The 27654-nt window shown below is 51.9% G+C and overlaps 2 protein-coding genes across 9 annotated transcripts; both read left to right on the forward strand.

Annotated features, from left to right (window-relative positions):
• The first annotated feature begins 7 nt into the window (after window positions 1-7).
• On the forward strand, window positions 8-15124 carry WDR24 (WD repeat domain 24). Of its 4 annotated transcripts, XM_044979709.1 has the most exons (12): window positions 35-84; window positions 852-940; window positions 2070-2240; window positions 2474-3000; window positions 4161-4338; window positions 5370-6045; window positions 8628-8743; window positions 9057-9178; window positions 10285-10389; window positions 10642-10979; window positions 12691-12875; window positions 14499-15124. In XM_044979709.1, exons 4-12 carry the CDS (start codon window positions 2520-2522, stop codon window positions 14665-14667), a joined length of 2370 nt encoding a protein of 789 aa, XP_044835644.1. In that variant the 5' UTR covers window positions 35-84; window positions 852-940; window positions 2070-2240; window positions 2474-2519; the 3' UTR covers window positions 14668-15124. The 4 variants fall into 4 exon arrangements, with proteins under 4 accessions (XP_044835647.1, XP_044835645.1, XP_044835644.1 ...); XM_044979710.1 differs by lacking the exon at window positions 852-940 and having other exon boundaries at window positions 21-84; XM_044979711.1 differs by lacking the exon at window positions 2070-2240 and having other exon boundaries at window positions 37-84.
• A 1288-nt stretch (window positions 15125-16412) lies between these two features.
• JMJD8 (jumonji domain containing 8) lies at window positions 16413-27368 on the forward strand. Of its 5 annotated transcripts, none has more exons than XM_044981200.1 (10): window positions 16413-16430; window positions 16897-17047; window positions 20079-20171; window positions 20887-20935; window positions 21600-21696; window positions 22249-22317; window positions 22517-22636; window positions 22788-22855; window positions 23490-23624; window positions 26286-27368. In XM_044981200.1, the coding sequence occupies exons 2-10, from the start codon at window positions 16962-16964 to the stop codon at window positions 26364-26366; spliced, it is 798 nt and encodes a 265-aa protein (XP_044837135.1). In that variant the 5' UTR covers window positions 16413-16430; window positions 16897-16961; the 3' UTR covers window positions 26367-27368. The 5 variants fall into 5 exon arrangements, with proteins under 5 accessions (XP_044837135.1, XP_044837134.1, XP_044837133.1 ...); XM_044981199.1 differs by lacking the exon at window positions 16413-16430 and adding an exon at window positions 16449-16509; XM_044981198.1 differs by lacking the exon at window positions 16413-16430 and adding an exon at window positions 16537-16658.
• The last annotated feature ends 286 nt before the right edge of the window (window positions 27369-27654 follow it).

A 27654-nucleotide genomic window follows, 5' to 3' on the forward strand; every position in this document is an offset into this window, starting at 1 on the left:
AAGGGCGGGCGGAGCGGAGCCGGGCGGTGTTTCCGTGCCGCGGCGGAGGAGCCGGCCGGGCCCAAAGTTGCTCCGTTTCCCGCGGTAGGTGCCGGGCTGGGCCTCCAGCCCGGGCCCGCTTCCCCCGTGGTTGCTGGCCCTGCGGCCCTTGTCCGAGCCGCTCCCGCCCGGCGGGGGGGACCGAGGAGAGGGGGCGTGGGACGAAAGGGAGGCCACGGGCTGCCGGGGCAGGGGGTGGGGGGTAAGGAAGAGGTGGGGACCGAGGCTCGGGGGGTAAGGAAGAGAAGTAGGGGACCGAGGGGTGGGGGGCTGGGGAAGGGGTGGGAGAGCGGGGGGTAAGGAAGAGGCAGGGGATTGGGGGGTAAGGAAGGGGCAGGGGATTGGGTGAGGAGGGGCAGAGGGGTAAGGAGGGGGTGGGGGTAAGGAAGGGGCAGGGAGACTGAGGAGGAGCAGGGGGGTCGGAGGGTAAGGAAGGGGTGGGAGAGCGGGGGGTAAGGAAAGAGCAGGGAGATGGAGGGTAAGGAAGGGAGATGGGGAGACTGAGGGTAAGGAAGAGAGATGGGGTAAGGAAGGGGCAGGGAGATGGGGGGGGTAAGGTAGGGGGCCGGGAGGTAAGGAAGGGGCAAGGAGACAGAGGGTAGGGGTTGTGGGGGGTAAGGAGGGAGCAGGGGTAAGGAAGGGGGGCCATGGGCTGCCAGGGGAGGAGGTGGAGATTAAGAAAGGGATTGGGAGGAGCTATTCTAAGCAGGGAGACCCAGGCTACTAGCCCCCTTTTAAAGAGCCCCATCACCCCAAACTGTCCACCCTTCCGCTAATCAGTAACCCATGATGACTCCTGCCCTTCTCTGTAGGGAGCAACCAGACCCATGGCTGTAAAGGATAGGCAACTGACTGCTTTGTTGACTTGGTCCCCTCTCAACATGAGGTTCCAACATCCAAGGTTGTAGTTGCTGTGATTGCCTGGAGATCCATTATATCATTACTTTTCTGTATGCTTTGGGGCACCTTGAGGAACGTTACAGGGCAGAGGGTTGTGTGAAACCAGAATGTGTTTGTCATTGAGGTTTAGCAACATGCCAAGGCTTCTTCCCGTCTCTTGGGAAGATCTCAAAATGGATGAGAGGATTTCAGTGCTGGTGAACAGTTACCTATAACACGGTTTCTCAACTTGGGGTGGGGACCCAAAATTGGGTTGCCAGAATGTTTCAGAGGGTCTTGTGGCAGTTCCCATCCCAAAGGGGTGGCTGGGCTCGCCTCTCTGCTCCAGGCACTGCAACCTCTGGGATCTCAGTGCCACTTAGATGTGTCCGGGTGGCCAAATTTGAGTGAATGGCACTGCAACCCCATGTGCCAGGTCACAACTCCACTTCCACAATTTGGTCCCAGTGCTGCAACCCCAGAGTTTGCAATGCCTGGAGCGGCGAGCCAAGCCCAAGAGCTCTACAGCACAAGAGCTGACACTATGGGGTGAGTGCTGCTCAAGACCTGACTGAACCCCTCCCCTCCCCCCCCCAAGGCCTCCACCCCCAGACTATTTACGAGGTTGCGTCAGGCCATAAACATTTATAAATGGGTCCTGAGTCCAAAAAGGTTGAGAGAACCCCAGCTCGGTGATCCTGCTGCCCTGACTTCGTATTGGTGCCAGTGAGAAAGCATGAGAACTGTGTGGCAAACATGGCTCTAAAATGAGGGATGCTTGGCATTTTCTCAGCAGAAAGGCCTAGGATGGGGGTTTCAACTCTAATTTCACCGCATTAGGTGGACCCTGCATGGTTGAGGTACGCTGTCAGTATGGAGAGCTTGCCCTACTGCTGCCTATGCTGTAGTTGTCTGGATAACAAACACTGCCTCCCTCTCTATTGCAGTCACTCTTCAGCACTAAATACACTATTAGAACAAAAATGAAATTCTTTCTCTGGTGCTTTCACCAATTTGGGCATTATGACCTTATGATGAAGAACTCTACAGTCTAATCCTGTTATGTCTTGTGTTACTGAACAGCTCATTGGCTCACTTCTGTCCTCATCACTGCATTTTGCCTTCTGAGGGATTCTTCTCTTGCTTTACAGGCCGTTACTGACAGCTTCAGCAAGAGTTGTTCCTGCAAGAGGGGTATTTTCTCAGATATTTGAATTAAGAAGGAAACTGAAATCTCTGAAAGGTTAACATGGACTTACTGGAAAGTACATGCAGGGGGTGACCAAAGAGACACCAGGGCTGAATCTGAGCTATTCTGTTAAGTAAGTGGCTGTGCAGTAGTTTCTGTAGTTAGACTGATTGATTAATGTGATCAGGAAAAGTGGTATGCAAGTCCAGTTGGAACAATAGAAAGAGAATCCTAGATGCTGCATAAATCAATTCATTTGCTTTCAAGAAGGTTTTAATGAGGTCTGTAAGCAGTTGGTAGAAATGGACTCACCTGTGAGAATGCTCCATGTGGAGATATAAGTCTCAAAGCCTTCTCTTTGGGCAGGGCATCCAGTGGCGTCTAAAGAGAGGAAGTCACACAGAGGACAACCATGGAGAAAATGGCCAGGGTTACCACTGCCCTTGGTGGCAACACCATCACTGGACGTACCATGTTCTGTCACCTGGATGCCCCTGCTAATGCCATCAGTGTGTGTCGTGATGCTGCTCAGGTGGTGGTAGCTGGCCGCAACATCTTCAAGATCTATTCAATAGATGAAGATCAGTTTGTGGAGAAGCTAAACTTGCGTGTTGGCCGTAAACCGTCCCTGAACTTCAGCTGTGCTGATGTGGTGTGGCATCAGATGGATGAGAACCTGTTGGCCACAGCAGCTACCAATGGTGTGGTTGTGACCTGGAACCTTGGGAAGCCATCCCGTAACAAACAGGACCAGCTGTTCACTGAACACAAGCGGACAGTTAACAAAGTGTGCTTCCATCCCACTGAGGTGTATATGCTCCTCAGTGGCTCCCAGGATGGCTATATGAAATGCTTTGACCTACGCAAGAAAGATTCTGTCAGCACCTTCTCTGGTAAGGGCTCTGGCCATGTCTACACTGCAGAGCCTATGCTGGGATAGGCTGCATAGTGTAGACACAGTGTTAGCTGACAGGAGAGGAGTTCTTCCGGTGTAGTAATGTCATCTTCCCCATACAGTGTTAGCTAATATGACAGAAGAGTGCATCTGTCGGCATAGTTGTGTCTCCACTGTGGGTTTTGTTGGCATAGCTATGTCACTAGGGCTGGGGTTTTTTCACACTCCTAACCAACATAGCTAGGCCAGTATAAGTCTTAAGTTTAGACCAAGCCCCAATCTTGGGCCCACTTGGCCAGTGTTCTGTGTGTTAGGATGCTTATTGCATATGCTGCAGGCTGGAGTTGTCAATTATCACCTTAAATAAGGGGAAAATACCAGATAATTCCCTATGTTCCAGACCTTTGTCCCTCTGATCTCTTTGTGCTTCATTGTGGTAAAGATTTACCCCTTCTGGGGCTATGATGATCCAAGGAAGGGATCGGGGGACAGAGTCCCTGCTGGTGGGACTTCTAGTCTGTAGCAGCCAGTGATGTAAGCCTATGTCATTATCATCTGGGGTCTCAGGCTCACAACATGCAGCTTTTTGGTCTGATTTGAAAATTGTGTGTAGGCGATGTCTAGAGCTGCATTATCTGTGTCAGTTGTTAGGGTAGTGTTAGAGCTGCTGGGGGATGGTTGATCTGCTTCCCATTGTCCCTGAATCATACCCTCTTCCCAACCACATCCCAACTCAGTTGCCCATATCTGGTACCTTGAAATCTGGTACCTGAGGAAAGCAGTGGTTTTGATGACACAGTTACTGACTGGGTAAGGGAGATAGACTAGGACAAAAAAAGTGTGATGGACAGGTGCTGGATTGACAGCTCTGAAGTTCTCTATTTATGGACTACGTAGGGCAGAGGCAGTGCCAGCTCTGCAAAGGAAACTGTTTTGAACCGGGGTGGTCACTGGTTTCCCTTGGAGCATTAGTAGAGGTGATTTCTGCTTTTCCTACACCCAGGGTGCACTGGGTTGAGTCCAGGAGAGAATCAAGCTGGCCTGCCATTGGCAGCTTATTGTAGACCCTGTCTAGCAAACATGAGTGTTACCACCACCAGGGGGAATGACTTTGCTAGGGCTCTGTCGGATCTGGTCTACATTCCTATTGTCCCTCAGGCCAGTCGGAAAGCGTGCGCGATGTGCAGTTTAGCATCCGTGATTACTTCACCTTTGCTGCAACCTTTGAGAATGGGAACGTGCAGCTGTGGGACATCCGCCGGCCAGATCGCTATGAGAGGATGTTCACAGCTCACAATGGGCCTGTTTTCTGCTGTGACTGGCATCTAGAAGACAGGTATGTGCTATACCTACCACCCCGGTTGAGCCCCGCTCTGCCCATGGCAATCACTCTGTCTTGTCAAAAAAATACTGAAGGTGGTGCCTTCACACTGTGGTTCTGTGAGAACTGTTCGGTGGGGTGCTGAGAACTTGATGGGCACACGGCTCTCTCCTGAATATCGGAAGGAGCAGTGTGGCTCCTTCCGATATTCCCACGAGTCACTCTTGCTGTTCTGTGGGATAGCCAGTAGTAACTAGTAAACCAGAAGTGAGCTGCTGGAGCTAGGCAATATCAGGTACGTCCAGCGTGTTTCACCAACTTGATCAGCTCAGGGAGTGAGAGGGCTGCTTTAAAACACAGCTTGCTTGTGTCTTAGGCACATTTGCCATCATGCCATTAGGTATAAACTGAGATTCACTGGGGGGAAAAAGTCAGATTTCCTAGTAAATAATTAATTTATACTAAAAAAAAAATGTTGCATGCAACTCCTGAACCCTGTACAGCCTCCTGGAACTCCTTGTCCATCTCGTGCTGGGGAGCTGTCTTCACAAGCTGAGAGAAGCACAAAGTACCTAAAATTAGCCTTTTTGTCCTCTGCTTTTATTTGTGGGGGGTAAAGGGAGGGTGGAAGCCCCTCTCATTTTCACTGACTGAAATGCAAAGGGCAGTTTGCCTTAAATCAGGGGAACCAAATTTTCTTAACTGGAGGGCCTCACCTAATCTGAATAAAATGGAAGATATTGCATCCTCCCTTTTGTTTAATATGCAGGTGTAGTCTGTGGGAACTACAGGTCCTAGCATGCATGGTTCCCTTTTGATATGGTTGGAATCTGCACACTGGGACCTGTAGTTTTGGTGAGCTATGCCTCCATGCTAAAAGAGAGGGTTCCCAAGGCCTGTGCTTGTTTAGTGCCATGTAGCTGGCAGGCAGCACTCTGACCACCTGTAGCTTAAAAGGCTTGCATAAAAAGCCATTAATCCAAGATCAACTTTCAGGACATTTCTCCAGTTAATGTTTCTGCTTGTTCCTTTCTCCCTGCTGCCAGGGGCTGGCTGGCGACAGGAGGCCGAGATAAGATGGTGAAGGTCTGGGACATGAACACCAACAGGGCCAAAGAGATCTATTGCGTGCAAACCATAGCCTCTGTGGCCAGGGTCAAGTGGCGGCCTGAGTGCAAGCACCACATCGCCACCTGCTCCATGATGGTGGACCACAACATCTACGTGTGGGACGTGCGGCGCCCCTTCATCCCGTCTGCCATGTTTGAAGAGCACAAGGATGTCACCACAGGTATCGTGTGGCGCCACCTGCACGATCCCTACTTCCTCCTCTCGGGCTCCAAGGACAGCACCCTTTACCAGCACATCTTCAAGGACGCCAGCCAGCCCATTGACAGGGCCAACCCTGAGGGCCTGTGCTACAGCCTCTTTGGGGACCTGGCCTTCGCAGCCAAAGAAAGCCTGATCTCCTCTGACTCCAACCGCAAGCCCTACATCGGTGACAGGCGGCATCCCATCTTCTTTAAGCGTAAGCTGGACCCCACGGAGCAGTTTGAGTACATCTCTTCTTCCAGTGCCCTGAGTGTCTTTGAGACAGACCTGGAGAGTGGCAGCATGGATTGGTTTGTGAGAACAGCCAAGCAGTATGCGCTGGCGGGGAGACCCCTGGCAGAGCTGTGTGACCACAATGCCAAGGTAGCCAAAGAGCTTGACCGTGACCAGGTATGTACAACGCTCTAACAGCCTGTGGGAAGGGAGAGGCAGGCTCTGCTTTTTATTAGCTGAGCCTTCAAGCCAAACTGGCTGGCATAGGAAGCCTTGATCATATGTATAGCCAGGTACCATGTGGAGACAGGTCATACGGGCTGTAGCGAATGTCTGGTTGTCTGCTGCCCTCTAATGGGAACAGCTATGCATAGTGTAAATTTACATACATTTACTGCATCTCTGTACTCCTAGCATAGTGATTTCAGAGCTGTTTCTGGCTGCTAATGTTTGTTTTGACAGGGTGTCTTGTGAAATCTCATTGGCCAGATTAATGCAGATTGGTTTGGATTGGAGTCCTGTCAGAAGGACTGTCCATGCTGCCTGATGGGAGCAATGGCAAACTGCAGAGCACTGAGCTGGGGAGCGGAGAGGTGACTGGTGAGGTACTGCAGGCCTCCGTGTCAGCTCTGTCCTTATTTAACATCTTTGCTCTGGAACAGAGAGTAACCTGCACTTTCATTAAATTTGTAGGCGATGCTAAACTGGGAAGAGTTGTGAGGACAGGGAAATGATACTAAACTGGATTTAGATCAGAAATGTAGGGCAAAAACAATACAGTGAGATCCCCCTTGGGCAAATGGTGGTGGGGACAGAGGGTGAAGAATGATCCTCCCCATACAGATTCAGTGGGGGTGGAGGGGAACCTAACAGAATGCAGAAAAGGTGTTAGATGGGCTACAACACCACCAGATCCTAAAGACTGGTCCCTGCTCCAGAGGAAGAGGAAACGATCTCTTACTGATATGCTAGACCCAGTGATCTGTTCTGAGTCTAATATGATTCAGTATTTTCATTAATGACTTGGATGATGGAATCTAGAGCATGCGTACAAAATTTACAGATGACACCAGGCTGGGAGGGGTTGCAAGCACTTTGGAAGACAGGATTAAAATTCAAAATGACCTTGATAAGAGAATTGGTCTGAAATTAACAAGATGAAATTCAGTAAAAACAAGTGCAAGATAAATCACATGGACAAATACAGAAGGGGAACAACTGGCTAGGCAGCAGTAATGCCAAAAAAGATCTGGGAGTTACAGTGGATCACAAATTGAATATGAGCCAACAATATCTTGCAAAAAATGCATATGTTATTATGGGGTGTATTAACAGGAGTGTCATATGCAGTACGTGAGAGGTATTTGTCATGCTCTATTCCACGGTTACGAGGCCTCAGCTGGAGAAGTGTGTCCAGTTTTGAGCACCACGCTTTGAGACAGTTGTGAGCAAATTGAGGAGAGTCCAGTCCAGTGGAAAACAACAAAAAATGATGAAAGGTTCAGAAAACCTGACCCAGGAGGAAAGGTTGAAAAGCTGGGTGTGTGTAGAGTCTTGAGAAAAGACTGAGGTGGGACCTGATAACAATCTTCAAATATGTTAAGGGCTGTTACAAAGAGGCCAGTAAACAATTGTTTTCCATGTCCACTGAAGACAGAACAAGAAATAATGGGCTTAATCTGCAGTAAGGAAGGTATAGGTTTGATAGTAGAAGGTTTTTCCTAAGGACAGACAAGTACTGGAATAGGTTACCAAGGGAGCTTGTGGAATCCCTGTCATTGGAGATTTTTAAGAACAGGTTGGACAGACACACCTGTCAGGGATGATCTAGGTTTACTTGGTCCGGTCTCTCAGTGCAGGGGGCTGGACTAGATGACCTCTTGAGCTCAACGTTTCTATGATTCAATGTTCTAGATTCAGTAGTTGGTAAAACCCTGAGTATGGAAGCAGGGTTAGTGCTGGGAAGTGACTTGGAAACGTAGCTTGCCCAAAGGTTGAGCTCTTTCTGTTGTTTCTCTTTTTTCCTTTCTTTCTTTAAGAGTTGTTGCTGTGAGATGAGATGTGCTCCACTCCCTGCTAAGGCCATGGGCAGAAATGCACTGGCATCAGCGTCCATCTAGCCCCTGCTAGTTGGGGGCTGACCTGTGTCCTGTAGTCAGAGCTGTTCTGTCTTTTCTCCTCTCCCTTTGTCTCTGTCACATCTACTCCTCTTTAGATGTCTCTCTCCTGCCGCCCCTCTACTACAGAGTGCCCCTTGGTGCAGTGGGTCTTACGTTGCTCCTGCACAGGAGGAGCAGAATAAAACGGATAAGGAGCAGAGGTAGTATTGTCTGGACTGGGCACAAATTCACTCGTGCAAGGAGATTTGAAAATAGTGTAGAGCCCAACCAAGCACTGTTTGTGACAAGACACTAACCCAAAGTAGAGCCCAGATCCCAGCACTCTGAGGGTGTTCTGATCCAGGGCCAGACTTGAGCTTGTCCCTTCTCGCGTAGCTCTGCCAATGTACCTGCACTGCTGGTGCTGTCTTGGGTTGCTGCCAGTTCTGTTACCTGAGAGGGCAGGAAAGATCTAGGGAACATTGCAAGATGGATAGAAACTCTACATTGCAGCAGGTCCCCTCCCCACAGACACCACTGGTGAGGGACAATGCATGTCCTGAACTATGTTCCAGAAACCAACTTTCTGATGTTGTTGCCTTGGTTGACAGACAGTGGTAACAATCTAACCCTTCCCCTTCCCTCTCTCCCTGGGGGCAGGTTGCCCAGACGTGGACGATGCTCCGAATTATTTACTCCAGCCCTGGCACTGTGCCCTCTGCTAACCTGAACCACAGCCTGGGGAAGGGCAGCACCTCCCTCCCACTCATGAACAGGTGAGCAGTCTAATCACGGCATCCCTTGACATGGCCCTGTTGGGAGGAAGTGGATGGGGAGGCCTGCAGTGGCATACAGGGGGTATGTGGAAACTTGACTGGCTGATAGGAAAGGGGGAACCACTCTGGAGATGGCTTCTTACACCAAGTTAGAGTCACTGCAGAGGAATTGGTTGCTTCCCACTGATCTAAGTCAGATGGGCCTTCCCAGTGGGCCGGCTCCTATCAGTTGAAAGCAGAGTGGCAGCTGCTACTATGGCTTCTTTCAGCGTGAGACAGAAATGGGCTAATGTGGGCTTGGCTTCTTTCCCAGCTTTAACCTGAAGGACATACCATCTGGGATAGGCAACGAGTCCAGATTGGAGCGCAGCAAAGGAGAGAGCCGATCCGAAAACATCCTCATGGATTCTTCCTCCACCTTAATCAACAACGATGGTAACATTTCAACGGCTGGGCCAATGGCTAGCTCAGTAATAGGAGTCCAAAATGCTCACTGTTTGGGGTGCAATCCAGACAGTGAGGGGTTAAGTCACCGCCTGCCCTGTAACCTTGGATGCCTCAAATGCTTTGCTACTGTAACTCCCTGCTTGGGACATTCACAGTCAGCAACAAGCACGACCCCGTCAACCTGCCAACAACACACCATCACGCTCCGTGGTCTCTAGCTGCCTTGGTTACTACTTGCAGGGTGACCCCAGCACACTCCCAGTCATCTTCCCTGCTCCCAGCAGAGTGATGACCCACAGCTACCCTTAACTGTGCCAGTGTTTCTCCGTTGTCAGGTACTGCTCTGGTCCTTTTGAGCCCAACTGCCAACCAGCAATGATCACAGACACTCTTTTTGTCTTGGTTATTGTTAGCAGGTGACACAACCTCTCACTGGTCTGCATTGCACCGTGACGCCATCATCCTGTTGGGATGCAGTTCTAGTTCCAGTTAGCGTCCCCCCTCCCGGGAAACTCTGTCCCAACAACACCAGCCAAATCATGGTTGCAGAACCTCAGGCATTTTGATCAGTGAACTTGCAAATTGTCTGTAGATCATTGGCCCAAGTCTCTTGAGGCTGGAGCCTGTCACTCTGGAATGTGGGAGGATTGGGATGGGACAGTGGATAGTGGTTAGAACAGAGAACTGGGAGTCAGGACTGTTGGGTCTTGCCCCAGCCCCGTCACTGTGACGTGTTGTGTGACCCTTGACATATCACTTCCCACACCTCTATGCCTCAGTTTTCCCATCTGTGGAAGGGACAATGCTGCTGCCCTCCCTCTATGAAGCACTTTGAGGTCATTGGATAGAAGGTGCTTTACCAACGCAGAGCACTGTGCCTGTCTGTCCCACCTCCACTCCAGCCCCAGGTCAGTTTGCTGAGGGTGAGAGCAGAGGCCATGCTGAGTTGGCAGCTGGGCTGTGGTTTGAGAGCAGCCTGCATTTTCTGCCATAGCGGCACAGGAAAGTCTGACAAGCTGCACTCCTGTAGGGGGATCCTGACCTGACTTGTCTTCTCTCTCTCTGCTCCTCCTCCTCTTTCTGTGTTCATCCAGAGAATGAGGAGACAGAGGGCAGCGACGTCCCTGCGGACTATCTCCTGGGGGATGTGGAAGGGGATGAGGATGAGCTGTACATGATGGACCATGAGAATCCCCATGGTGAGTTTGTTGTTCTGTGAATGCACACGCATGACTGCAGTGCAGCTGGGTCTCAGCAGGAGGTGCCTGTATGTACTCACTGCACTGGAGAGGATGCCAGCTCCCTCCTTGACTCCTTTGTCTGGTGGTGGTGTAGTTGTGTCTCTCCCAGGATATTAAAGAACAAGGTGGGTGATATTACCACACCCACCTTGTGTTGCCTTTATCCATGGCACTACCCCTGCTCACTGAAGAGGGCTTGTCTCTTTGCAGCCGAAGAGCAGGAATACATCCTCCCCCAGGAAGCCTTCCCCCTGCGCCATGAAATAGTGGACAACCCCTCAGCCCTGGACCACTTGCAGGACAAGGCAGACTCTCCTCATGTCAGTGGCAACGAAGCTGAGACTGTGTCCCTGACACCTGTGGAGTCCTTCTCCCTCATCTCCATCTCCCACTCACTCTACGAGAACCGCCTGCCACCCGACTTCTTCAGCCCCATCGTCCGGGACATGCTCCTTTTCTATGCTGAGCAGGGGGATGTGCAGATGGCGGTGTCCGTGCTCATTGTGCTGGGCGACCGGATCAAGAAAGAGATCGATGAGCAAACCCAGGTATAGCGCTGTAGGGAGGAGGCACTTCCCAGAGAATGGCTTCTTCAGCAAAACTGCTGCATGTCCTCTCCCAGCAAACAGGGTTTTGAGACTCTCATAACAATCCCTTGTATTTATACAGAGTCTTCCATCCAGAAGACCCCAGAGTGCTTTGCAAACTCTCCCTATAAGATACAAGGATCGCTTCTCTATTAGCGAAATGCAGCCACCTCTGGGGTAGGGAACGTGGGTGTTGGTTGGACAGCGAAGTCCCACAACAGTGAAAGCAAATGCTGTATCCAGTTGAAACTAGACAAATTCTCTGGAGTGGAGCTGGCCCAATCACTGGGGCTAACAACCCACTTCTGCAGAAAGTGTCAGGGTGTCTCCTGCCTCAGTACTGCCTCTGGTCTGAAAGGCAGTCTCACTAGGAGCACAGGACCTGCTTCCTGGCACAGTACCAACTTGAAGGGAGGATAGACACCTGCAGCATCACCAGCATCCTGAGATTTTCCTTGGAGGCTCCTCTCCCTTTTGAGCACTGACCTCACCTGACCCTTTTGCCTTACAAGACGTAAGGGAGCTGCATGGCTGCAGGCATGTGTCGCTGCTCCAGACTAGCTTGGTATATTTATTTGGGCTTGTGAAAACACAGCTCTCCAGAGCTCTGAGTGCAGAACAGTTTGCCCTATAACACGGCATACAAATAACTCCAGTTGACTCATTGTCAGTGCTCAGATCTTCTCCTTTCATCGCATTGTCCCCCATGGAGAGTGCTGGGCAGACTTTGCATTGAGCAAACTCAGGGTCTGCTGGACTGGTGGGAAGGAAATTCCAGAGTCGAGGGCTGTCCACAGACAATCGCCTGCCCCAGCCAGATGTATCTATTGGCTCTCAGCTGTAGCGCCCCAGCTAATCTCGAGTTGGAGAGAATGTAGCCCTACGATGCCTTTACAGATCAAATCCAACACCTTGAATGGTACCTGGAAGCCGGTGCTGATTTTGGCACGCTGTCAGAGATGCTAAACAGACAGGCACCAGCCAAAGTGTGAGATCCTCAGGTGTAGCCTGCATTGGAGCACATTTCAGTAACCCATTCTGGAAGTGACAAAGGCATGGACAGCTGTAAGGAAGCCCACATCGAGCGTGAAGCTCCAAGCACAGATGGGGGAAGGCATTCCTGATACACTAACTGAAAGGGAGGTGGTGGGTGTTGGTCGAGGGCCTAGTCTGGTAACCTGTTCCCACACAGCTTCGGAGCACTGTGCTGGAGAATTGTCTCAGAATATATAGTAAAACCAAGCCACTGTAAATGAATAAGAAATAATGTTTCCAGCTGGAAAGGTACCACCGAGCAAGGAGTCCAGTTAGGCCATCAGTCTTACGGACTGTGAGTTAAGAATTTCTTGGGAGCAAAGTGAATCATGCTTTTGGCTTTAGTTTCTCTCTGAGACAATACAAAGGCAGAAAGCTGCCGAGATGAGATCTCCTTTGGAGTGTTACCATCCCAGCTAACTGTGTGTGCTGTAGAATAATCAATGCATGAAGTAGCTAGATGGTATACCCTTCTGCACCCCTCCTTGTTTGGACTAACATTTGATAGCCCCTTCTAAAGCCGATTTAACCTGAGGCTGGAGTCATAGGGAGGGGGTTTGGGTTCAGTAACTTTGCCCTCAGACCCTGATGTGAACCAAGACTAATTTAGGTGTTTGCCCCCCCTCCACCATCCCAGGAGCACTGGTACACCTCCTATATCGACCTGCTGCAGCGCTTCCAGCTCTGGAATATCTCCAATGAGGTGATCAAACTGAGCACGTGCAGAGCCATCAACTGCCTCAACCAGGCCTCCACCACCCTGCATATCAACTGCAGCAACTGCAAGCGGCCGATGAGCAACAAGGGCTGGATCTGCGACAGGTGAGATGCTTTAGGGTGGAGGGGCAGTGGGGTGAGTGCCTTCATTTTGCAAGGGTTTGTCTGGAGGTAGCTAATGCATTATCTTGAAGTAATGTAATCTCCTGCCCAGTGCAGTTTCCATTGTTGTTGTTTGTTTGTACTCCAGTAGCGCCTAGAGGCCCCTGTGAAGCTCACTCTATTGTGCTAGGCACTGTGCATACACTTACAAAGAGGTCCTGCCCTGAAGAGCTTACTCTAAATCAGGGGTCTCAAACTCAAATGACCACAAGGGCCACATGAGGTCTAGTGCATTGGCCCAAGGGCTGCATCACTGATACCCCCCACCTTCACTGCCCCCACTCCACCCCTTCCATGAGGCCCCGCCCCTGCCCCACCCCTTCCCCAAAGTCCCTACCCCAACGCTGCCCCTTCCCTGTCACCAGGGGGTGCAGGGTGTGGCAGGGGCTCAGGGCAGGGAGTTGGGTGCAGGAGGGGTGTGGGGGTGCGGCAGGGGGCTCAGGGCAGGGAGTTGGGGTGCGAGCTCTGGCCCGGCGCCGCTTACCTAGAGCAGCTCCGGGGTGGCAGCGGCGCACATTGGGGCCAGGGCAGGCTCCTGGCCCCACTCCACTCCGCTCTGCTCCAGGAAGCAGCTGGAACCACAGTCCCTGGAGGAGTGGGGGTGGGCACAGGGCTCTGCTGCTGCTCCTCCAGGTACCTCCCACGAAGCTCCCATTGGCTGCAGTTCCCTGTTCCCAGCCAATGAGAGCTGTGGGGGGCGGTACCTTGACGCAAGGCAATGCAGGAGCCCTCTGCCTCCTCTCCCCTCCCCTCCCCTCCAGCCCGAAGGGACATGCTGCCAGCCACTTAAGGGAGCAGCACGGGGCTCGTGGTGCCACGGGCTGTAGTTTGCCCACCCCTGGCCTGGAGATAGGCAAAGGGGCAGGGGGGGCACGCGGAGCTTGGTGGCCCGCACAGAAGAGCCCCGCAGCCCGCGTGTTTGAGTCCCCTGCTCTAAATACACCCGACACAAGGTGGATGGAAAACAGAGGCAGAGAGAGGTGAAGTGACTTGCCCAAGGTTACAGAGCTTGCCAATGGCAGCACTGGGTATAGAACCCACATCCCCTGGCTCTCAGAGCACTGTCCTAACCACTGAACCACACTGCAGAATGGAAACACAGTCTGGTGTTGGGGGGTCCCTTGTGATCACTAACGATCTGTGCTGATTCTGAATGATAAACAGTCTTCCACGCGTGTTCCCAGCCTGACCTGGGTTAAAGCTTCCTCCCAGTGGTTCTGTTGCTTCTTTACAAGCTGTTTGATTTGTAGTTGATTTCATTGCTGTGAGGCACCCAGTGTCAGGCCTAAATATTATGTTTTTCCTGCTCTTTTGGGTTTCCGGTTTATAAACTCCCAGCCTTGTGCCAGCCAGGGCTGATGATGATACTGAAGGAGTTACAGTTTTGAGGTGTGGGCAGGGATTGACTGAGCTCACACCCTGAGGAGTCTGCATTGATTGGAGGGGTCCTTGATCCAGCTGGGAGCTGAGTGGTACATGCCAGGGTTTCACTGCCTGACCTGGCCACTTGCCCCAGAGTGCTTTCTCTGCAGCTGATTCACTTGTAATCTTCTCTCTCTGGGCCAGGTGTCGGCAGTGTGCCAGCATGTGTGCTGTGTGCCACCATGTGGTGAAGGGCTTGTTTGTGTGGTGCCAGGGCTGCAGTCATGGTGGCCACCTGCAGCACATCATGAAATGGCTAGAGACCAGTTCACACTGTCCAGCGGGCTGCGGTCACCTGTGCGAATACACCTGAACTGAAAGGAACCAACCCTCAGCTGATGAGAGGTGGGATTCAGTCCCTGACCCGCTTGGAACCAACAGGAGATTGATCACTGGAGCCTCTTCTTGGGTGGAGGTTTTGGAGTTACAGCCACTTGCCAGGAGAAGCTGTCTTGGATTTTACAGAGGAGGCACCTCTTGCAGTATGCTATCTTTGAACAGGACTGAGAGTGAGGCTGACATTGCATAGGGAAGGTTCCTCCACAGTGCTTGAAATACAGCAAAGCCTGCAACATCCAAGAGCCTTCCTGGACAGTTTTTCCTAGTCATTGTCTTCTATTTATTTTTGACTGGAGTGTAAATAATTTTGTATTAAAGGTACCAGAATATCATGTAAACATAGTTCTTTATAAACCAATCTAATGAGCAAGACAGTCTGAGCTGGACTCTGAGCTACAACTTGACTTTTATACTGAATAAAAAAAGAACAAAGTAGCTTCAGTGAGTCACTTGTTTGTCTGTAGCTGCCACATTGAATACATCCAAGAACCCTGCTTTGTCCAGCTCTGGCTGCATGTGCATAGCATCTTGGCTGATTCTCCTTGTGGAAAGGAGTCTAATGATCAGTCCTGACCACAGTCTAATAGGCAACAATTCTTGGGAAAGGGAGTTATTAACCCGATTCTCCACCCAGTCCCCTAAATGCTGAGCATAAGGTAACCTGCAATTTCCCCTGGAAAAGGAAAATCAGACAGATTCCATGCTTTATAATGAATAGGGCACCAGCCTTTGGAGACTTAGGGAACAGTCCTGATTAATTCACTTATGATTTCAGCTGGACATTCTCTTGTTCCTGGGAAATCCAGGGAGCTGAGACTATGAGTCAGGAGTCGCCATCCTGGTATATGTGCTTAAACAAGTGACTTAACTTCTCCAAGCCTCCATTTCCCCCATCTGTTAAATGGGCCTAAGTATCAAACTACTTTCAAAGGGAACCAGTTGAGAATGAATGCTTATACAGGGCTTTGAAAATGACTAGTATACAGCCATAAAGGCCCCAAATTGGCTAGAATGGGGGGGGTGCACCCCTTTGGAGCAGATACTACCACCTTCTCTTCAGGGTCATAAACTTGTACAACCTGCCCAATAAGCACCGGGATTGAAACCCTGATTAGCACGACCCACATTGTACCGACGTTTAAGTTATCTGTGCTTTTTGATGAGCCTCCTGCACAACCGCACCACCTCTCCCTTTTGTGGACACTGGCAGGAGCACATCCTAGGCTCCTGCTCTTCTTGAACAGAATCCTCCATCCTTGGGCCCCTTAAATACTTTTACAGCCCCAAGTTCTTGACATCCTTCCTCTAGCCACTTGCCATGCTGGCCCGGCCTAGGAGGGAAGAAGCAGCAGCAACCAACCAATTCCTTGTACTGATCCAGGCTGGCTCAGTCTGAGACAACCTGGTGGAAAAGGGGGAAGCACAAGCACATAGGAGGGGAAGAGTCAATGGGGCAGAACACAGGCTAGGGGGTGGAAAGCAGGTGGAGCTAGGCCTGAACCATGAAATTCCCCTTGCTGAGCAGGGGTGTTCGGCCTGTGGGAGGAAGGGCTCTTGGTTCAGCCCATTTCCGGCTGAGACTAGCTGTGTGTTGGCGGCTGGGGACGTTTGTCAATGGCTGCTGGGTAATGTAGTCACCAGGCCACCTGTCCAATAGCAGCACGCGGCATCAGCCTCTCTTCCCCTTTCCCCCCTTCGGGGGATCACGAATGGAAGTGGCTCCCAGATGCCTGCTGGGTAATGTAGTCCTCAGGCCACCAGCCCACGCAGCAGCACGTGGCCTTCACAGCCACCCTGGCAGGCAGTGCTGAAAGGCGTCAGTGCGCGCGGGTCCCCGGGGGGAGGATGCTGTTACATGCCTGAATTACAGCTCCCAGAATGCAATGGGGAGGGGGGGGCCTCTAGATTGAGACTTGCCGGCGTCTGCAGCCGCACACAGACAGAGAACTGAGCTGAGTCGTGGTGGTAGGGGCCGGAGGGGCCCTGGGATGTGGGAGGTGGTACATGCAGCGCGAGGGAGGAGGGTTAAAGGGTCAAGTAGGGAGACAGCAGGTATTAGCCTAGAGCTGGCGTGGGGGTTAAATTCAGAGAGGAGATGGAAGGGAAAGAGCCAGAAGTGAGCCAACAGCTGGATCGATTCTCCTGCTGGCATTAGGGTATATTAGAGCCTTTAACATCCTGTCCTGCACTGTTCTCTCCCTAGCTTTTCTAGCCTGCTTCTCTGAGAGAATCTGACACACCCAGACGGCAGAGGGCTGCTGGAGGCAGATGGGATCGTGGTGGCAATTCCTTCTCCTCTCCATCCCAGTGTCGCTGCCTGGAGACTTGGATTACCTGGAAGGAAATGGGGGCTGGTAAGTAGACAACCCATGCACACAAGTATTTTCTCATTCTCTTCTGGGATCTAAAGCATCAGATCCGGTCCACATTCCCCCAATGGACGTGCTGCCATGCAGAATGCTATGTTGACTCATGAGAAGTGGTCAGGGAAACCTTCAGTGCCGAAAGAACAAGGTTCCTGCTTATCACAACATCAATACTTCGCCACTCTCTCCACTCTGATCTTCACTGTATTCTGCTTGTCTCCTGACAGCTGGAGAGTTATATACAAAACTAAACAAATGTACACAGATCTTTGAATGGAGAAAACCTACATGACTGGCAAAAGTCCTAAAAGAAGGTGCCCTAAGTTAGTGATCCAGGAGATTTCACAGTCTTAAACAATGTCACCTTCTACCTATGGCAGAAGAGTATATGGGACAGAATCAGGGCTAAACTTTCAGTGCACAATTGCATATGCCTTATCACAGTTATGCACTCCATTGTTGATCAACCTCTGCATATGACAAGCTCATCCTGCTGGGAGACTTTAATACTAGGGTTGGTAGAGACAGATTGAGGGATGTGATCATTCCCCTCTATTCAACATTTGTGAGGCCTCATCTGGAGTACTGTGTCCAGTTTTGGGCCCCACACTACAAGAAGGATGTGGAAAAATCGGCGTGAGTCCAGTGGAGGGCAACAAAAATGATTAGGGGGCTGAAGCACATGACTTATGAGGAGAGGCAGAGGGAACTGGGATTGTTTAGTCTGCAGAAGAGAAGAATGAGGGGGGATTTGATAGCTGCTTTCAACTACCTGAAAAGAGGTTCCAAGGAGGATGGATCTAGACTGTTCTCAGTGGTACCTGATGACAGAACAAGGAGTAATGGTCTCAAGTTGCGGTGGGGGAGGTTTAGGTTGGATATTAGGAAAAACTTTTTCACTCAGAGAGTGGTGAAGCACTGGAATGGGTTACCTAGGGAGGTGGTGGAATCTCCTTCTTTAGAGGTTTTTAAGGGCAGGGTTGACAAAGCCCTGGCTGGGATGATTTAGATGGGAATTGGTCCTGCTTTGAGTAAGCGGTTGGACTAGATACCTCCTGAGGTCCCTTCCAACCCTGATATTCTATGATTACTTGAGGTTTGTATCCTGAAAGGAGGACCTGTTAGTCTGTTGTTGATTGCTTAGCATTTTGTAAGCAGGCCGTTGATCACCTTTTCCCCCAGGCATGGTGTTGGCTTGTGTCAGGAGAAGTAGCTCTGCCTAGATGGCACAGCTAGAGGCAGAGTTACCTAGGGAGTAGAGTGAAGTACTAAGGATCGGGAAACCCGGGCTATGGTCTCGGTTCTGCCACTGATTCGCACTATAACCATTGGCAGGTCACTTATTCTTTCCATGCCTCAGTTTCTCAAATTGTTGAGTCATGATGATGGGATTTCCCTGCCTCCTGGGGGTTGTGAGGATCAATTCATGAATGTGAAGTGGCTGGCAGCAAGGCACTGGAGAAACTCAAAGCATTATTGAGTGTATAATGCCGAGTGCTCTTGTGGAGATGTCAAAGGCAGAGAGAAGATTAGATTTAGAAATAAAAGGGGGAATGTGCTTAACGAAATGGGGAATGATGGCTTTTTGCAATGGCTTATGTGGGGAAGGATTTCTCCACATCCCCCTACCCCACACTCAATGTGCAGCGGCACTAAAGCAAACAGAATGTTGGGAATCATTAGGAAAGGAATAGATAGTAAGATAGAAAATATCATATTGCCTCTATATAAATCCATTGTACGCCCACACCTTGAATATTGTGTGCAGATGTCATTGCCCCATCTCAAAAAAAGATATATTGGAATTGGAAAAGGTACAGAAAAGGGCAACCAAAATGATTAGGGGTATGGAACGGCTTCCGTATGAGGAGAGATTAATAAGACTGGACTTTTCAGCTTGGAAAAGAGCCGACTAAGGGGGGATATGATAGAGGTCTATAAAATCATGACTGGTGTGGAGAAAGTAAGTAAGTGTTATTTACTCCTACTCATAACACAAGCACTAGGGGCACCAAATGAAATTAATAGGCAGCAGGTTTAAAACGAACACAAAGCATTTCTTTACACAACGCACAGTCAACCTGTGGAACTCCTTGCCAGAAGATGTTGTGAAGGCCAAGATTATAATAGGGTTTACAAAAGAACTAGATAGGTTCATGAAGGATAGGTCCATCAATAGCTATAAGCCAGGATGGACAGGGATGGTGTCCCTAGCCTCTGTTTGCCAGAAGCTGGGAAGGGGCAACAGGGGATGGATCACTTGATGATTACCTGTTGTGTTCATTCCCTCTAAAGCACCTGGCGTTGGCCAGTGTTGGAAGACAGGATACTGGGCTAGATGGACCATTGGTCTGACCCAGTATGGCCGTTCTTATATTCTTGTATATTAGGTGAGGCTCTTGAACTTTCTCCTTCTCCCCGACCATGTAGCTTGGTTTAGTTTGAACAGATCTAAGATTGAAAAGGCCCATAAGAACACAGTCCATCCCTGCACATTGGCAGTATCTAATGCCCTAGACACAGTGTGCATTGGGGTGGAACCGTTGCTACCTCTGTTCTTAGCCTAGTTCTTAGCCAGTTGATTGAAGGAGCAGATGCTTGGAGAGTCAGCAACCTCCCATGAACGGACTCAGACCAGGCATTCCCTGGCAGAGAGCAGACCTAGCTTGGAGTTGCCAGGGAGAGAGAACTGGACTTACCGCCTTGTTACTTATCACAATGGGCCAGTGGGCCAATCAGTGCCCCTCCTGCCATCTGCAAGGGGCTGACTAGAATATTTTGTTCCTCCCTTAAAGTGACAGATTCCCCAGGCTTCTTTCCATTGCTACTGCAACCCTTGGCACTGACCCCGATGTTGGAGTTAGTGTCTCTGGGTTAGAGGGGAAGGGAGCTGGCAGTGACCAGGTCTGATCTCCCTCTGCGTGGGTTGCTGATCCTTCCAGGGCTGATGTCACTTGCTGGGAAATGCTCAGGCTGGCAGTGATTGATGCCGAGGGCTTTGTCCCTTTCCCCATCCCAGGTTTACGAACAAGTACTTGGCTCTGATGGAAGAAGACCACTGCACTGTGGAGAGGAGAAACGCTTCCCTGACCTACTCCCAGTTCATAGACCAGTAGGTGTGCTGCCTGTTTTGCTCTCTGAGGCTCGAGCAGCCCCTTTCCTGTACCCAGCACTGAATGCAACCAGCATGGCTATTACGGGAGAAGGGAGGGGGATTCTCTAGGGTCTTCCCATCGACATGACTCCACAGGGTCCTAGCTATGCACAGGTCATTGTGGAAATCTCATGGCACCCAAAGGGGTGCTGGATACCTTGGGACCAGTTAGGAGATGGAGTTCTCTGTCAGCAGGCAACTTGCAGATCAGTGACCATACAACAGAATCTAATCAGAGCTTTCCGCCTGCTGCTAGGAAGAGAAGTGACTCCCATAGCGAGTCCCACAAGCCCAGCTTGTCCATTAGCCCCCTGCTGACCCAGCAACGTGCCAGCACAGAGCATGCATCCCCACGCTGCCTGCACAGCTCTTTCTCCTCGTCCCCGGAGGTCCCATGACCTAGATCTGCCCTTGAGATGGTCTGTGAATGTGGCTGTCCTCAGCTTGCCCACCCACTGCCACTGACGGTGCAAAGAATTTGAGTCTGAGCACTGAACAGCTCAGCCCATGTATCGGTGACATCAATCTATTGCAGAGGTGGTAACAGCTGAGTTTCTCTACAGCTAACACTAGTACTGTTAACCAGGGGCTCTGATGGGAGTGAGCTGGGTATGTAGAATGTGCCAGGTCCCAAGGAGCCAGGAAAGTGTTAATTTCCCTCTGTGTTTTCCAGATATGCCTTTTCCAGGCCTGTTATTATCCAGGGGATCACGGACAACTCGGTAAGTGTGACATGCTCCCAGCTGTGATGTGCCCCTCCAGCCTGAGCCATCTCATTGTATGTAGGGACACAGCCCCTTGAAGTGTCTCCTGCCTTTCCCCCGGACCAGGCTTAGTAGCCATGTTTGCCCTCCTGGCAGCCAGGCACATGCTCCGTATTCTGGCTGGGAGTAACTTCTGCCAAAAGTGGGGATTGACAATAGGGGACGCCATGATTTTTATTGATACTGACACTCCCTTCTCAGTTGCATGGCTGCAGGGTGTTGGGAAGCAGTGAGAGAGTTGAGCTGGGGGGTGTTTCTGAGTAGAGACCGTCAGAGTAACCTAGGGAATCCATTTGGGAGGGGAGTTCCCCCCCCCCATGATGGATTCTGGAGCAAACCCCCCCCCCACCTTCCCCGGATCCATTCTTAAGCAGGAAGCTCCATCCCACGGTGGCAACTGGACCAGCCCCAGGGCATCGCTGCGTTGGTCTGTGTCCAACTGGATTTGGGAACAAGAAGGGCCGTTCTCTTTCGCTGGCAGCTCAAAAGCCAGATCTCGAGAGAGGAGGGCTGTCCTGTCCTGTCGCTGTGCGGGCCTCCCAGCCTGGCCTAGCACCCCAGGCCACGTTCCAAACACCTCTGCCTTCCCAGGGCCCTTGTCACCTCTGCTCTGTGCTTGCAGGAATTCCAGGCGCTCTGCACGAGGAACAAGCTGCTGGCAGAGTTCGGGGACCGCCTGGTGCGTCTCAGCACTGCCAACACCTACTCCTACCATAAAGGTGCGGGGCTTGGCTCCAGGGGACATGCGCTGAGCTGCTCTCTCACTGGGCTGGCTGTACGGTCGGGGGCTGCTCCCGACAGACGTGGGGTGCAAAGAGGGGACAGACAATGCCTGTCTGCTTGGCCTCAGCCAATGCCTCCCTGCTGCCATGGCTGGTTGGTGACAGAAGATCTTGCCTGAGGCCCTGGATTTCATTGTCCAGGGAACACAATAAGCCAGCCTTGCTCCTTTGCCTCTTCCTGGCCAAAACCTCATTCTCTGCTCTTGGGCAAGTCGCTGGCTTTCGCTGTGCCTCGGTTTCTCCAGCTGTGAACTGGACACAATAGCACTTAGTCCCGGAGCTCTAGCATTGCACTTGGCCCAGGGCGGGGAGGGTTTCAACGTTGCTCATTGGCAGGACAACAGGGACTTCCAGGCTGTGGCTCCGCAGGGGGAATGAGCTGGAGGAGGGTGGAATGTTAGAGCCCTGCTGTGCCCCCTCGGCCCTGGCTGGGAAGGTAGGGCACACACCTTGGGGAAGGGCAGCTGTGAACTCTCTCCTCCCTCGCAGTGGACGTGCCATTCCAGGAGTACGTGGAGCACCTGCTGGAGCCTCAGGACCTGGCCTCCCTGGGCAGTGGTGAGTAGAGGGCTCTCCAGGCACCCTCTGTAGTGCTCTGCCTCGGATTCAACCGTGTGGCTGAGAAATCCAGTTCTGGGTGGATTCCTAGGGGCCGCCTCCTGGTCGGGGTTGTGCTTCCCTCCCCAGCCTACATGCCCAGACAGACCAGAGCTTGTGCTCTCCGGGGGTTACCGATGGCTCTTTCTCCCCTCACCAGACACACTCTATTTCTTTGGAGACAATAACTTCACCGAGTGGGGCTCCCTCTTCCAGAAATACACGCCGCCTCCGTTCCGCATTCCAGGCACCAGCGGGGCCTACAGCTTTGGGATCGCCGGTCAGTACCACCCTGGGAAGAGATGAGGGCAGGGGGAAGGAATGGGCTGCAGGGGAATCCTTCCCAGGCTTAGGTGGACACGTCAGCCAAGAAGCACTGGCCTAATCAGGCATGGTCCGTCTGATCCCATCTCTGGTCCGTTTGCCCACAGGCTCCGGTTCTGGGGTTCCCTTTCACTGGCACGGCCCGGGTTACTCGGAGGTGATCTTCGGCAGGAAGGTGAGAGCTGGGTGGGGAGTGGATTGATTTACGGACCCTGTAAAAACCAGCTGTTTCCTGTCCCCGGCCCCGCTGTGGAGCAGAGCACTCTCCTAGCAAAGTGGGGATTTGATCCAGGCAGTGGAGCATAGACTATGCCAGGCCAGAGAGGACCCATGAGCCCCTCGGCCTAGGGTGCTGTCTGCTGCAAGTGGCTTAGTCCTGAGGCTTTGGAGGAATGGGAAATTTCCCCATAATGCACCTGGCCACTTATACACACTGAGGGCCAGCGGAGGAGGTTCCTTGGTGACCCCTGTGGCAAAAGGGTGTGTACAGTCCTGGACCCCACTGTGCTAGGTACTGTATGCACACACAACAAGACAACAGCCCATACCCCAGAGACCTTCCAATCAGGCAGTGAGGTTCCTGTTCAGGTGTGACCCTCATGGGGGCATCTGGAAGAGCCCTAGCACTTCCCCTTAGCCAGGCCACCCCCACATCCTTTCCAAGAGGGGAGGGAAGAAGGGTGCACCCATGAGTAGGGAGGAAGGGGGAGCCCACCCTGCAGGGAAGTAGAGATTTTTCAAGTCTGCAGTGAAAGGGGACCCCATGCTAGGCAGAGCGGGGTGTTTCTTAAGAGTCCCTCTCTTTGCAGCGCTGGTTTCTGTATCCCCCTGAGAAAACCCCCGAGTTCCACCCCAACAAGACAACTCTAGCCTGGCTGGTGGACACTTACCCATTCCTGCCGCCGGAGGAACGCCCTGTAGAGTGCACCATTCACCCTGGCGAGGTCAGTCCTGCACCCTGGGGCCCAGTGAGCCCACCCCCTGCTGCAGCTGTTCAAGGGACCTGTGGAGTGCATCAGCTTGGAACGCCAGGGGCTTTGTGTCCAGAGAGAGCAGAGTGGAGAGATGCTCTGGTGCTGCACAAGGAGCAGGGACCCTGACACCACAGTGTCTGGGATGGGATCTGGGAACCCCAGTACTGAAGCCAGGGTGTCAGAGGACCAGGAATCCCAACACCGGCACCTCTGCACCAGAGCCAGGCTGCACGGTGACCAGGCATGCACACCAGCATAAGCAGCTGTAAGATTCCTGATATTGCTGCTTTCCAGACAGAAGGCAGGCTGTCACGGGAGCAGGTCCTGGGGCTGGGCTGGAGGGGCACCAGTCCCCTGATGAAGGCATTACCGTGGAGGAGGCAGGCTAGGTGGTGTCACGTATGGGATAGGGGAGAAAACCAATGAGAGTTACAGGCAGTACCCAGCCAGGCCAGAAGGGGGAGCAGAGCTCAAGAGCCAGCTAGTAAATGTGCCGAGAGAAGTGTTGGATTAAAGCTCAGCAGAGAGAGGAAGGATGGGCTAGTGGGATGGGCACTAGGCCAGGATTTGGGAGAGTGGGGTTTGATTTCCTGTGTGAACCTGGGCAAGTCCTGTAGCCTCTCAGGGGAGGGGAAATACATCAGCGATTGCAAGGCGCTCAGATACTGCGGTGATGGGGGGCCGACATATCCATGTCAGGGCTGGCATCGGTTTCTAGCTGGCTATCTGCCATTACACATGGCTCAATCTCTCCAGGCCTCAGCTGGGCAATGCAGACAGCACTTCCTACCCCCTGGGACCATGGTAGGGCTCACTTGGCAATGCTGAGGGGCTCCAATACTAGGGAGGGGTTCCATAAAGAAACCCTGACTGTTACGCCTCGTGACATTGCATTTTTGCCCTCTTTAGTCTCATCTGTCAGAGGATCTCAAAACACGTTATCTATCAATACATGTGTGTGCACACACAAAAGAATTCAGCCACATGCCCTAGCTTGGGAGGGAGGTCAGTATCAGTAATTCCCTATCACAGACAGGAAAATGAAGGCTCAGAGAGGGGGGATGGGCCCTGCCCCCAAAGGAGCTGCCACCATGCTGGTGTGTGTGATCAAGTGATGTAGGAGTGACCTGCTGTGTAGCCTGTTCACCACCCTGGCCCTCTTGTGTTTGTGCAGCTCCAAGTGGCAATGCAGCCATTTGGTGCTGTTTGCAGGAGCAGAAATAGCTGTGTTCTCGCCCACCCTGCCAGCTGGCTATAGCACAGCTGTAGTGCCATGCATGGCAAGGAGAAGAGCCGTGGGCCTCGGGACACCAGCTGTCCCCTCTCTAGAATTGCGGTCACACAGTCTACAGCCCTGGGGCAGTATTCCCTCATTAAAACTATTCTCAGCTGCCTTTGCGGGCATGTAGATTAGCTGCACTGTAACACAGGATGCAGTCAGCTGTCAGTGTCTCTCTGCTAGGCCACTGAGGGCACCTGTGGCCCTTTGGGTGAGGTACAGCCATTGGCTGGTGCCCACACAAATCTGTCTAAATAAAATGGGATAAAAGTCCAGCCAGAGCCCATGAAGAGCAGCACATCAGCTGCTGGCTCAGTGCTGAGGCATTAGCAAGGCTGTGTGCCAATGAGTAAATACCCAGCTCTCAGCCGGGGCCCATTTTCAGGGCAAATCAAATGGGTAGAGACACCACAGGGGACCAGCAAGGAGCGGTTGCAGCCACATGGTGGCTGGTTATTAGGGGTACCAACTCACTCAGTAGAGATCCCTCGCTCAGGGTTTCAGGCTGCTGCCCAGCACAATAGTAGCACAGTGTCTTCTGTGCAAACTCTATAGTGAAGTCGCTAGCAGCCATCACCCTCCAGGTTGTAATAAGAGGGTGGGGGCCACTAACTGTCTTCCACTGAAGCCAATGGGAGTGACTTCTGGGATGATTTTGGCCTAACCTAGCTGTAGAAGCTCACTTATACATGGGAGCAGGCAGCAGCTTTCTGCAGCACAAGTTCTGATGAGCCTTCTCACAGGGGAGGGCTGAGGCCTGTGTGAACCACTGCTCCAAAGCCATGGAGCACCAGCAATTGAAAGGGGCTTGGGAGTTCCAAACCCTGTCAACAGAGCGTCCTAGTCTGATGCAGGACAAGTGTGAGTAGCAGCATCTAGACAGCACTGGCTGCAGGTTGAATGCCACTCCCAGGAGGAAGGGATGGTCAGAAAGGAGTGGGGTGTAAGTGCACAAGCCAGCTGGTGAATGAATAGGGGAGCTGGGCTCATGGTTAAGGCCCAGCATCTGCTCAGAGAAATGACACCCTGAGCACTGCCCTTGCTTTAACTATGACCCAGGGGAGCTGGAGTCCACCTGGACATACAGCTCAGCTCCCTCTGACTCAGCCTGCCACTGTCCCACCCTTAATCCTCCCCCAGAAATTTTCTATGGAGTAGATAGGCATGATGATGTAGGCAATTGGCCAGTCAGCCTCAGAGAAGCTCTCACTGAAAGCTCAGATCACAGTTGACAGCCCAGGCTGCCACCCGATTTCAGCAGGTAGAGCCCATGCAAGAGGGCAGCTGTATCAAGGCTGCACAGCCAGTGAAGGACCAGGCAAGCAGCTCCCCTTCTTCTGTCTCCTGTGCAGGTGCTGTATTTCCCCGATCGCTGGTGGCACGCCACCCTCAACTTGGACACGAGTGTCTTCATCTCCACCTTCCTGGGGTAGAAGCTCAGGGCTTTGCCTACGTGCCTGCCATTCCTCAGGAGCTGAATTGTTCACTTCCCTCCCACCAAAGCCCTGGGATTCTGCTGCTGAATACTAGCCATCTCTCTCCACTATAACCCTGCAGGCAGAGCTGGACTCTGGCAGTGGGGCTGATCCAGCTCTAATCCATCTAGGATTTATCCTGGTCTACGTGAGCACCCCCACCATCCTGTGATGCAGCAGCTGCTGAGGTTGGGTTGGAGGGGGGAACCTGTCCCCTTTCTCCCATATTAGGTGGAAGCTTCCAGCAGCTGGTGGCATTTTCTGCTGTACTTACAACTCCGCGCTTTCTGTTCCTCAGCCCCATGGGCAGAGCTCCTCCTCTTGCCTGCCTGCTCACCCCACCCCCTTCCTTCACATCCTCTTTGTGTTTCTAACATCTGAGGAACAGAGTCCATGGCAGAAGGCAGCTTCTGGCTCAACCCTGGTCTCTAGGCAGGAGTGACATTACTATGTAGGCTCTTCTTTAAATAGACCATTGGTCAGTAGCACAGAACCAGCCACTCCAGCTCTAGAGCTAAACCACCAGGCATGAGGCATAGTCTAGTCTCAGATGTCCTCGTATCTGCCCTTGGTGACCCTCCCTCAGCAGCTCTGCTGAGAACTCATTTCCTGGTGCTCATTCATGGGTGCAGGGAAAAATTGAAGGACCAGTGTCTGTTACCCAGGAATCCCCTGCGGCTGGGGGTGGTTGGGCTGGCTTTCACTTGAATGTTAATGTTCAAGCAGCAAAGGATACTTGAAATAAGAGTTTGGTTATTTATGGGGATTTGCCTATTTCAAATCTGGATTAAAATATAAACTGCCTTATCTCTGCACTTGTCATGACTGCCTTAGCACTGAATCCTACCACACCATAGCCAGCCTCTGACCCAAGCAGCTGCTGCTTTTCCTGTCATTTACTCTTGGCCCCCAGGGATGGTGGCAAATTCATCCCTGCTCTGCCATGCCCAGGATTATTCCAGGACTAAATCTGGTTTAGGGGTTATTTTCACAGTTGTTGCCCCTCTCCCCCCCGATGCAGAGTTTTAGTGCTTTTCAACCAGCACCTTACACACACAATCTGACTACGCTGCAGCTGGGAGATGCGAGTGCTGCATGTGTAGATGGGAGCTAGCTTTGGTCAAGTAATAGCAGTGAAGCCACGCCAACCCTGAACCTCCAATACCTAATCAAGCAGCCACTGCCTATGCTGCCACTATCCTTCCTCAAACTAGATCAAATCTAGCTCAGCTATGTCTACACAATC

This window comes from Mauremys mutica, chromosome 11 (genome assembly GCF_020497125.1).
Source record: "Mauremys mutica isolate MM-2020 ecotype Southern chromosome 11, ASM2049712v1, whole genome shotgun sequence".
NCBI lineage: Eukaryota > Metazoa > Chordata > Testudines > Geoemydidae > Mauremys > Mauremys mutica.

What these genes read in the sequence shown, in the direction of transcription:
- WDR24 (XM_044979712.1), top strand. Translation starts at nt 2,520, where the DNA reads ATGGAGAAAATGGCCAGGGTTACCACTGCCCTTGGTGGCAACACCATC. An exon ending in CACCTTAATCAACAACGATG is followed by an intron (nt 9,179 to 10,284) that starts GTAACATTTCAA and finishes GTGTTCATCCAG; the next exon opens with AGAATGAGGAGACAGAGGGC. An exon ending in AAGGGCTGGATCTGCGACAG is followed by an intron (nt 12,876 to 14,498) that starts GTGAGATGCTTT and finishes TCTCTGGGCCAG; the next exon opens with GTGTCGGCAGTGTGCCAGCA.
- JMJD8 (XM_044981200.1), top strand. Translation starts at nt 16,962, where the DNA reads ATGGGATCGTGGTGGCAATTCCTTCTCCTCTCCATCCCAGTGTCGCTG. An exon ending in CTACAGCTTTGGGATCGCCG is followed by an intron (nt 22,637 to 22,787) that starts GTCAGTACCACC and finishes GTTTGCCCACAG; the next exon opens with GCTCCGGTTCTGGGGTTCCC. An exon ending in AGGTGATCTTCGGCAGGAAG is followed by an intron (nt 22,856 to 23,489) that starts GTGAGAGCTGGG and finishes CTCTCTTTGCAG; the next exon opens with CGCTGGTTTCTGTATCCCCC.